The sequence below is a fragment of the Aulostomus chinensis genome, chromosome 16 (genome assembly GCF_037954235.1).
Source record: "Aulostomus chinensis isolate RoL2024-O1b breed Wild chromosome 16, RoL_Achi_v1.0, whole genome shotgun sequence".
Taxonomy (NCBI): domain Eukaryota; kingdom Metazoa; phylum Chordata; class Actinopteri; order Syngnathiformes; family Aulostomidae; genus Aulostomus; species Aulostomus chinensis.
The window spans coordinates 26,601,893-26,613,930 of record NC_141335.1 but is presented as its reverse complement, the minus strand read 5'-3'; the positions used below and the strand labels follow the sequence as shown (position 1 = coordinate 26,613,930).

General features: G+C 46.1%; 1 protein-coding gene across 1 annotated transcript in view; it reads right to left on the bottom strand.

The window, feature by feature from the left end:
* The window catches only part of LOC147248015 (uncharacterized), a 97,891-nt gene that overhangs the window by 31,485 nt on the left and 54,368 nt on the right, over window positions 1-12,038 (bottom strand). Inside the window, 7 exon segments of the mRNA XM_086181252.1 lie at window positions 450-494; window positions 1,150-1,185; window positions 2,245-2,289; window positions 2,361-2,399; window positions 6,410-6,451; window positions 7,551-7,595; window positions 7,670-7,732. Coding sequence (XP_086037378.1) covers window positions 450-494; window positions 1,150-1,185; window positions 2,245-2,289; window positions 2,361-2,399; window positions 6,410-6,451; window positions 7,551-7,595; window positions 7,670-7,732 — 315 coding nt within the window.

Sequence of the window (12,038 nt, the reverse complement as noted above, 5' to 3'; positions counted from 1 at the left end):
GGGTGAGTCTCCATGTTCTCCCTGTTCCTGCTGGGTTCTCTCTGGTACTCCAGCTTCCTCCACAGTCCAAAGACATCAAGAGGGGACTAGGCTGATTGATTCTCTAAATTGACCGGAGGTGTGAATGTGAGTGTGAATGGTTGTCTGTCTCTTTGTGTTGGCCCTGCGATGGACTGGCGACCTGTCCTGGGTGAACCCCGCCTCTCGCCCGTAGCAACTGGGATAGGCTCCACCCCCCCCCCCCCCCACGACCCTTAATGGATGGATGGATGGATGGAAACCTCGTCCTCTTCACGCTCCCACTATCAGTAACATGACTGCAGGAATCCATTAAATGACCTGCTGCTGTACACCTGAGTGCTGTCTGCTCGTACAGGGCAGGTTGTTAGAAGCCTCGTGCGACTGGGAGCTGCTGGAGCAGCAGGCCTGAGATAAGTATGAGGGCTCACCTCTGCACCTTGATCTCCCTTGAGTCCAGGCACCCCCATGGTTCCCTGGTGTGTTCGCCACAGGAGTGACGACATGGTGCGAGGAGAGAAAAAGATCAGCTTTTTAATATGAGACTTTTTTTAACTTTAAATAACCCAGAGAGACAAACTATAATAGATACATGATTACAATCTGAATTTTACAGGAAATATCTCTTCTTGTCCATCGTCCCCAGAACCAGGCAGGAAGAGTCCCTTACAGGGAGCTGAGACCCAGGCTAGTTAGCTTAGCATCATGAATGGTATTAATAAAACAAGGGCTGATCCTGACATTCTCTACATCTGAAAATTGAGAGACGTTTTCCTTTTGGTCCTGATGGGGCGCAGTGATCTGACGCAGCGCCTCAAACCAAAGGTTATTTGAAGTCCACAAGTTGGTGTTCCTCTATCAAGCAAGTTGAGAAATGGCTTTGAAGGAGGACAGTTCAACTGTGGTGAGGAGGGAGTGTTTGATGCAACTAGAGGAGAGTTGATGTCTTGCTAGTCTGGCTGGAGGAGAATCTCAGATGTTCTCTGGCTCTGTCGCGCACCGGTGTGGAATGTGAAAGGTGGAAACAAAAGCTTTGCTCTGCAACAATCTGTATACGCAGTGAACATAAAGCATGTCACAGTCTGGTACTGCTGTCCAGCTTTCGAGTAAGTGTTAACTTCAACAAGTTACCTTGAAGCCTTGAAGTCCTTGAGCTCCATTTTCACCCTGCAGAATGGTAGGAGACAGATCAGGAGCCATCGTCCCTCAAAGAAAAGCAAAATGGTCAAGTAATCCATTCTTCCTGCTGAGTGTGGCAAGGTTGAGACGGGGAAGAACACACTCATGGAACGGTGGAGGATACGGCGCATTCTCAAAGAGGAGACAGACGGTCCCAGGTCTTAGGCCCATTCATTCAAATGATTGTCATTTCATTCATTTTAAGCCAACGTCATTCGCCACGTAATCAGGTACACAGCACAGCTTTATGAAATATCTTTCAACAAGACGCACCTAACAGAGGCTCGACTACAAACTCAATAATCAACTGTCCAGTGGACAGTTGATTATTGAGTAACCTGATTATCCTTCCTAACCTGCTGAACGCTGTCCAATCAAACTAAATCAGGTTATCAGCTGTGTCCTAGTGGAGGACGGCGGGCAGTTGGAACGGTGGAGCAACTGAGCACATTTCTCTGCTGCTGGAAACTCCAGCTCAGGATTTACAACTGAGACATAAATCTAAAGATGCTCTTTAAGAGGAAACACTGCTAGCTGCATCAGTGCTAAGACACACAACTCACTTCCTGTCTGGTAAGTGGCCGCCATCGCCTCTGCATCACTTATGCATAACCCGCAGTTTTGAGAGTTTGTCATAAACTATTAATGCCATAGCATTTGATTTCTGTATCTCAACGATTTCCTTCTCAGTTCAGTTTCATTCAGGCGTCAGTCTTTGACGGCTGCTGCACCAGCGTCCTCCGTGCTCCCTCATGTGGGCGCATCTGTTGACGTGGACACTGATAACTTGTCTACCAGCTGTATTTTGTGGTGCAGCCCAGCAGACCACCAGGATTTCATCAAACTCTGCACCTGAGCAGCGGGAGCTTTAATTGCTTTTTGAATCATTTGTTGGTTTTCGTTTCCTGACAAAGAAAACAGTTTCCACACTGTGGTGTCAAATGTTGGATCCAACATTTGACACCACAGTGTGGAAACTGAAAAAGTAACAACGTTTCTGAAATGAAATCATCTTGTCTGTGAACAATTAATTAGAGAATGACAAACCTCATCCCCCTTTTCTCCTTTCTGTGGTCTCTCCATCATTTCATCCTCCAACACAAGAGAAAACAGCATTAAACACGTGCGTGTAGACCTGAAGAACTACAGGTTCAGCTGCTTACAGTTCCGGAGAGCTGTCTTAGTCCGTGAGCCGTCACCACCTGGAAGACATGACAAGACTCAGACACCTGTGATCCATGAACAAGGGTGACACACAAAAAGGAAAAATAAAGTTCTGATGGAGGCAACATAGAGGGAAGCGTTGCTTCATGACTCACAAACACATTTTTCCAACCTGACTTCTATTTGTACCTCAAGATCTGATTTAAGATCAAGACCCAAACAGCTGGCCTTCAAATGACAGCACACAAGGAAACCCCAGATGAGACGGACCGAACCGCCCCAGACCGTCAGAGACGCAAACGGGTCACACAGGAAGTTCATATGAGGGCAGAAATACGTGATCGTTCATTTAATGCTGACAATTTAAAAAAGGAGAATGAAAAGTAAACAAACAAGTTTACAAAAAACAAGACAAAGAACATTCCTGAAGCGCTAAACCACATAAAGCACTTTAAAACAATAACCTTACACTCCTGAAATTCACACAAACAAATTCAGCTCAACTTGTTCAGAAAGGAGCAGATGAGAGCAATTCATCATAATCAGATCTACAATTACACACCCCTTTAAGGGTATTGCCGAGTATCCCTGTTTAATATATAACTCATTAGAATATGTATTTATGTTTGCTGCTCTCTTTATCTAATATACAGCCCCAAAACCTATAACAGGAACATGAGTCCTAATTTCATCGAGCACAGACCATCGGAGCGTTTCTCTCTTCTTTGTAGCCTGATTTATGTCAGAGCATCAATGATGATCTAATTCAAGGTGGTCGTGGTTGAGGACGACGCCGCAGGTCTACTTTTACTGAGCCAAGTTAGTATGACAGCCGAGATGACAGCCCAGATGACAGCCCAGATGACAGCCGAGATGGACAGAGCGCTCAGATCTCAGCACAGCTGCTGGGAGCATCTTAATACAGGTGATAACATAATCAGGCTAAAATCATACGCTGACACAATCCTGGGAGAATCCCGCTTTAATCCCACTTGGTTAAAAACTCTGAGATCTACAGTCAAATATGCAAGTTTATTCCAATAATGTTGCAACTAAAAATCAGTATCACAAAACACCCAGACTTTAAATGTTCTGACAATGAATCTGCTGGTCAGTAAACAGAAGGCAGCGTCTTCCTCTGCCTTCTGTCAGATAAAGAAGTCACCACTGGTACCGCTGCTTCAAGAACAGCCATAATTATCTTTACGGCGCTCGCTCACACGCCAGGTGACGGTAGACAGGTGCAGTCTGTTATGATGACAGTTTGGCTCATGATCAGAGCTCAGTTCTGAGACACACACACACACACATATATACATGTGCGCGCACACGCAGCATACCCGCTGGAGCAGGCACGACCACGTACAATATGTACTTACAATAAAATCGAATGGATCCTACTCAAAGGTTTCTAACAGTGGAGGCGATGAAAGCGCCAGAGGAGTCATCTCTAATTGTCTTTCTGGAGTCGTCAAATGTGATGGCGTTTCGTGCCCCTGCTTGTCTGTGCTTCGTGGTTGGAACCTCAGCCGCTGGTGAATAGGTGCTCTCTGTTTGTGGTTTTATGGCAGAATAAAACAAAGCCGCTTCACATCGGCAACAGTGACAATCTTTCAGCGTCCGGACCAAAGTAGGAGACGATGGGAGGGGAATGGAGGTTTGTGTGGCTGCCACCGTTTCCTTGTGTCCCTGCGGGTTTGTGAGACTATCGCTGCATAATTAAGGCCTGCTGTATATACATGAGACCTTCTCTGCACCCTGAACGCTCAGAGTGACCTGAGACAAGGTGCTGAGTCACCCGCCGGGCCGGCAGAGAGATTCCTGCATCCACTCAGAGTCCGAGTGCAGCCGCTTCCACTGCTCTCAGCAGCACCACTGCGAGACCTGAACACATATTTCAGCCCAACAGGAGCAGACAACTATTGCACGCAACGATTTACTCAGAAGAACTTAGAATATCAGATTCAGTTTAATGGATTATGAAACTATATACTAAAGCAATACTGACAGCTATAAAAGCAGGACAGAAAAGACTGCCACTTTAAGGCTGTCTGGGAAAGTGATGGCCGCGCACGCCTGTAAAACCGCTGTTCCTCCCCGCCACTAATACACAGAGGCACAAGAAGGTTTATGAAGGGGAGGGTAATGATGTGAGCCCTCACTTCTGCTGTGTAAGGGAAATCGATGCTTAACTGCCAAAATTATCTGCCACAGGAAAGCAGAGAGCACAGACAGAGACGGGTGCTAAATATTCAAAGGGCCTCATTTATCAAATGACTAATGTTTTCCCCTCCGCTGTAGAATACGTGTCCCGGAGTCGCAGTGACCCGCACCTCACTGCACAAGAGTGAGCCTTCTGATAGTTCCACAGACGCAATTTAGAGCGACAAGGCCAAAAATAATTGCACAGCAGTGTAGAACAGGCATTAAATCCGCCCACACGGATATCTGCTCTTATTAAGAGAGTAAACTAATTGTTGGTTAGACAGAAACCAGTGTAACCAGCACCGCGGATCACTGTCATTCAAATGTCTGATTTTCATGTTAATTACTTGCTAGCAGGCAGTGAACGACGGAAGAGAGAGAACTTTGTTTCATGTCTGAAGGCTTCAGCAGCTCAACAGGCAGCAGATCATTAGAACAACATCCATCAGGACGGACGGACGGACGCGGCCGGCTAAATGTCAAACCCTCGCCACCTGACGCGTGGGCTCACAACCTTTCTTCATCTGCCACTTTTTATAAACTGAATATTATATAATTCCATGTCATTTTCCACTGCAAAAAGTTTTGCCAAATATATTTGTCTGAAAAGTGTTCAAAAGAAGAATGAAACCTCAAGCAGCATCTCAGCAAGTTGTTTCAAGGCAGCATCATGGAAGTCTGCTGACTGCAGGGGGTCACGACTCACGTGCCCCTCGTCTAATTAGCTCATCCCACTCAGGGCTACAGAGGCTTGACGAGGCAGAGCCGCTGCACACAATCGGAACTTTTCACATGAAATATTTCTCGGTACACTCTGCTTGTTCCACTGACAGATTACTTCACTAATTACTACCAAAATAAAAGCAGACATTTTTTTGCTTCTGATAATTAAAATTATCTTTCAGTGAGAAAAGCACAATATTCTGATGGATATTCTCTAAACAACAAACCTCTTCATCCGACTGACTTCAGTGGTTCTGGATGATGTTACGTGTAATAAGATAAATTGACATGAATGTAAAATATAATTGGAAAGATTTGACATCCAAGTATAAAGCAGGGTGATGTTGCTGCTTGAAGGAAGAAAAATAATACAAAACCTATAAATAAAGCAAATAAGCTCAACTAAAAGTGATTCGTCAAATTAAAGATTTCATTTATACGGCACTTTTCATTCAAACCACACAAATCAATTTGTGTCCCTTGGTGAGCTCAGCCCCGCCCCCGGCATCACCTTCACCTGTGACCACAGCCAGACATCAGGGCTTCTCTCATCTAAAAGCACTGTCAGCATCTCTCAACAACAAAAGCCCTCCTCCAATCCATACTTCTACAACTCACGACCGTTATAAACACAGCACACACTCACACTGAGGACTTCTTCTGCTCGCTACTGTGTGTATTTTGAAAGAACACACTGACTGCGATCTCACTTCCCCTGAGAAATCCAACTCATCTCAGCTGCCTTGAAGATCCTGCTCTTCTTCGAGACCGATCCAAGAGAGAGAAAGTCTTCCCTCAACACGCTACAGCTCAAGTTACAACACGTCTGTCAGTTCCATGAAGATGTGCCGCCATGACACCATGACACCAGTGTAACCGCCTAACACTGCTGCTGGTTTCTCCACCCTGGTTTCTGTGGTTTGTCATCATACAACAACCCAGGTCCCCCTCCTATTAATGAATTGAATCCACTGTTGAGGCCTGTATGAGTGGAGCCATGCAATGCGGCTATCAGGGTGATAAGGAACGTCTAGACAGACTCTTAATAATTCATGAAAACAAAAGCTGAACGGGTTATAAATGCAGACGAAGTGGTCTCTTACCACTTTATTGTACTTACAGGACCAGGAGGGCCAGGAGGGCCAGGAGGGCCGGCATCACCCTAACAACAACATACAGAGAGAAAATGTCAGTTAATGAACGTGCACAATGCAAAGAAAGGTACTTGTGAAAGCAGTGAAAAGGTTTTAGAGCAGCAGGACCAACCAAGAACATTCTGTCTGACTCAAGTGCTGGGAGGAGAAACACCAGGTGATGACAACAAGAATATTTAGTAAATCTACCTCAAAATACTTCATGTGCTCAGTACAGAACATTCCTGAAGCTGTGGCATGGTTCACCAAGCACACACAACCTTTGTGATGGGTGTGCCGGGGGCTTCAGGGAGCTGCAGAAGGCCCTTAATTGTGATGCATTGCAATCGGGAGCCTGCACTCTCGCATTCATCATTTATAAGCTATTACTTTCATGCTTTCAGCACAACAAGAAAACACAGCACAACAACTCTATAGATACTATAAATACCAGAGTACCTCTCAGCATATTTGTACATTCACAAACAAGTTCACAAAATGGAGATTACGATTGAAAGAACGGAATGTTCTGAATGTGCCGTGGTTCCTGGAGAAGGTCTGAGCCTGAGCTTCCTGCCAGGGCGCTTCTGCATCACATCCTTCTCCTCCTCCAAGTTTCTTCCTCAGGCTCAGACCCCAGATGAATATCTTCAACATTTCTAGATGGATTGTGTTCTTTTGAAATGCCATCAACTTCTACCCAGAGCTTATATTTGGCTACCTTGTGCAATCAAAGGTTTGGAGAATTTATGCCTAATTGACCTGATCCAACTATTTGAGTGAGCACTGGTTTGGAAATTCAGAGAGAGACCATTAGCGCACTTCAAAGCAACAGTCTCTATAGATGCAGGACTCAGGTTAAGATGGAGAGAACAACAGGTGATGAAAGGAAAGACTCACAGTCACAACAAAGCAAAACAAGATACATGAAGCTTTGAAAACTGTGAAAAAACAGTGTTGCCTGATAATTCAATTACTGCTGGAGTCACATTTTTAGCCTCTGAATTACTGAAAGAGCCTTCCTTTACATCAGTGATGCTTTACACACACACACACAGACACACACAGACACACACACACACACACACACACACACACACACACACACTTGACTTTGATGTGACTTACTTTTTGTCCTTTCATCCTGCTGGTGCCCTCGGCGCCCGGCTGACCCTGCGGGAGGAGGCCTTGGTTAATGAATCTGTAGCTCGGCGGCACTGTAAATGTGGCTGCAGGAAAATACATACAGGGTCTCCTCTGTCTCCTTTCAGCCCCTTTTCTCCTGGGACACCAGACTCACCCTTCTCCCCCTGTGTGTGAAGAGAGCAGATCCTTCCTCGAGACTGACACCACTAGACAAAAAGCTCAGAGTGAAACTTTTAGGCAAGAAAGAACAAACTCATCTCAGACTCCAAATTCACTGAGATTCCAATAACACACCAGTAGCTGGTTGTTAGTCCAGCACATCCCTGAAAACCCCGGTAGCACTGCAGCACTGGGAATCTTCTAATCATCCCACACTTATCGTGGCGGTTGCGGTTAGCCGCAGCATTCCAGGGATCCAACACTGTTAAGGTAGCATTGAAGTTCTTATGTTACAAATTAAGCTGTCAGAGTCATCGTCCTCCTAAACCTGCATTGGGTTTTCATCAGATTTTTCATCACTCGTATAACCTGCAGGTAGAAAGCGTCACCGTGGCGAACTGGAGCCCGACCAGCAGCCGATGGCGACCGTCTCGGTATCACAGCTGATTGCAGTGTTTTAGCATGTGCTAGGATGTTTGCAATCACTCTGAGGAGGTTTTACTCCTACATGACAAATCAAATACTTTAGTTTCCATCGATGATCATGTGTCTCCTTACTCTGGGGTGAGCGCTGGAGTCCCTCAGGGGTGCATACCGGAGCCAGCATATATTCACTGCGTAACACTCACCTCTACATGCAGATGTAACAACGCAAAGGGGTTCTTTTAGGTGAGGGAATTAATCAAACCAGAAAATTACAAAGATTATGCTGCTGGCCTGTGTGAATTAATTGATTTAGAGGAAAACATATCTCACCAAACAACTTAAGGCAAAACTACTTTGATTGATCAGTATTAATTAAGGAGGCGGTGCACAAAGAAAACTGAAACTGTGCGTTGGATTGTATGAGAGAAATTTAATTATATTTAACAAAAATTGCCCCTGAAAGTTAACTTTCACAAATTCTTAATCATCCTAAATGTCAATTAAAACAAACTATTCGTCCAAAGTTCCAAAATGTCCTTTTGAGTATTTCAAATCTAAAGGTCCGACTTTTGAGGTTAACAAAATGAAGTCCTGCCAAGTGTGCACACATTAAGAAAACACAAATAGATCCACAGAAAAAGTGGGAGAGTCGTGTGAGACGTGCCGTGTAAAAAAAATGAGCTCTTTCTTCTGGGTGAGGAGGAGACACGCGCCAGCAATATTAAACTCCTCAGTGTTCCACTTGAACTTGATGTTGCATCATACACAATCATTTGAGTGACTGGGTCACAACTGTTTGGTGTGAACGATCCCACTTGGCCACTTTTTTGCAAAGCCATGAAACGTACTTCCATCACTACGCTGACGCTACGCAGCTTTGTCTCCCTGTACAACCTGCAAGCCTTTAAACCTCTGGGGTCTTGTGAACCACCTTCAAGATATTCACAAGGGTTTTCAGCAAATGTCCTTGAATCAAACTGAGATAAGACAGCGAGCCATCATGCTTCATGGACACCTGCATGCTACTGTCCAGTCCTCAATGCCATTAGCATTGGCGTGGAAGCTCAGAGCGCTCAGGAACACTCAGGTGATCCACCGGTGCTACGATCTGAGAAACATGGTGATCATTCAAGCAGTGCTGAGTATTAATGACATTTGTGCTTTTATTTGTGATCTGTGCACTATTGTAGGAGTCTCCTATCAGGTGCAGTATATATCAGATATCACGTGTCAGATTTAAAATTGTACATAGTTTTAAATCTGAGTTAGAACGTCTATAGAGCCAAAGATAGGAGAACACGTTACTTGTTTACTGGCCTTACACTGGCTGGCGGTTGTTTTAAAAAGGGCTTTTATCTATCTTTTTATCTTGTCTATTTACAAAAGAAGAAAATAAGACAAACGTTAGTGTAAGGACGTGTAGGAAATACTTCAGACACTCTGAAGTATCTGAAGTATTTGTTTAGAAATCTGAGTGGAAGAGGAACATGTGAGAAAGGCTGAAGCACGTCTTCACTCCTCACTGGCACTGACAATAACTTCCGCGTCCTCCCTCCTTTAGCTCACCAACATCTGCCACAGATACCATTCATTTAATGAGATATCGCCACTGTTGCTTCATCCAAATTATGAGCTCTTATTAAGTCAGTAGACTGCTGCCATATATGAGCAGATGGATTGTCCAATTAATATTTTAGATGAGGAGATTGGGGCAGGTCACAAAATTGACTTTGAGGACTGATTTAATTCTGTACTCTGTCATCGAAATGGAAGCTCCTGCTTCTATCCCTGTATCAGAAAATATAAGGAAACATTCCTCACTCTATGTAGAAAATGTGCATGCCTGATGTACACTCTCCAAGGTGCCCTATACCTGATGTACACTCTCCAGGGTGCCCTGTACCTGATGTACAGTCTCCAGGGTGCCCTATACCTGATGTACACTCTCCAAGGTGCCCTATACCTGATGTACACTCTCCAGGGTGCCCTGTACCTGATGTACAGTCTCCAGGGTGCCCTATACCTGATGTACACTCTCCAAGGTGCCCTGTACCTGATGTACACTCTCCAGGGTGCCCTGTACCTGATGTACAGTCTCCAGGGTGCCCTATACCTGATGTACACTCTCCAAGGTGCCCTATACCTGATGTACAGTCTCCAGGGTGCCCTATACCTGATGTACACTCTCCAAGGTGCCCTATACCTGATGTACAGTCTCCAGGGTGCCCTATACCTGATGTACACTCTCCAGGGTGCCCTATACCTGATGTACACTCTCCAAGGTGCCCTATACCTGATGTACAGTCTCCAGGGTGCCCTATACCTGATGTACACTCTCCAAGGTGCCCTATACCTGATGTACAGTCTCCAGGGTGCCCTATGCCTGATGTACACTCTCCAAGGTGCCCTATACCTGATGTACACTATCCAGGGTGCCCTGTACCTGATGTACACTCTCCAGGGTGCCCTATACCTGATGTACACTCTCCAGGGTGCCCTATACCTGATGTACACTATCCAGGGTGCCCTGTACCTGATGTACACTCTCCAAGGTGCCCTGTACCTGATGTACACTCTCCAGGGTGCCCTGTACCTGATGTACACTCTCAAGGGTGCCCTGTACCTGATGTACACTCTCCAGGGTGCCCTGTACCTGATGTACACTCTCCAAGGTGCCCTATACCTGATGTACACTGTCCAGGGTGCCCTGTACCTGATGTACACTCTCCAGGGTGCCCTATACCTGATGTACACTCTCCAGGGTGCCCTATACCTGATGTACACTATCCAGGGTGCCCTATACCTGATGTACACTCTCCAGGGTGCCCTGTACCTGATGTACACTCTCCAAGGTGCCCTATACCTGATGTACACTCTCCAGGGTGCCCTGTACCTGATGTACACTCTCCAAGGTGCCCTATACCTGATGTACACTCTCCAGGGTGCCCTGTACCTGATGTACACTCTCCAAGGTGCCCTATACCTGATGTACACTCTCCAGGGTGCCCTGTACCTGATGTACACTCTCAAGGGTGCCCTGTACCTGATGTACACTCTCCAAGGTGCCCTGTACCTGATGTACACTCTCCAAGGTGCCCTGTACCTGATGTACACTATCCAGGGTGCCCTGTACCTGATGTACACTCTCCAGGGTGCCCTATACCTGATGTACACTATCCAGGGTGCCCTATACCTGATGTACACTCTCCAGGGTGCCCTATACCTGATGTACACTCTCCAGGGTGCCCTATACCTGATGTACACTCTCCAAGGTGCCCTATACCTGATGTACACTCTCCAGGGTGCCCTGTACCTGATGTACACTATCCAGGGTGCCCTGTACCTGATGTACACTCTCCAAGGTGCCCTATACCTGATGTACACTGTCCAGGGTGCCCTATACCTGATGTACACTCTCCAGGGTGCCCTATACCTGATGTACACTCTCCAGGGTGCCCTATACCTGATGTACACTCTCCAGGGTGCCCTATACCTGATGTACACTCTCCAAGGTGCCCTGTACCTGATGTACACTATCCAGGGTGCCCTATACCTGATGTACACTCTCCAGGGTGCCCTATACCTGATGTACACTCTCCAGGGTGCCCTATACCTGATGTACACTCTCCAGGGTGCCCTATACCTGATGTACACTCTCCAGGGTGCCCTATACCTGATGTACACTCTCCAAGGTGCCCTGTACCTGATGTACACTATCCAGGGTGCCCTATACCTGATGTACACTCTCCAGGGTGCCCTATACCTGATGTACACTGTCCAGGGTGCCCTATACCTGATGTACACTCTCCAGGGTGCCCTATACCTGATGTACACTCTCCAGGGTGCCCTATACCTGATGTACACTCTCCAGGGTGCCCTGTACCT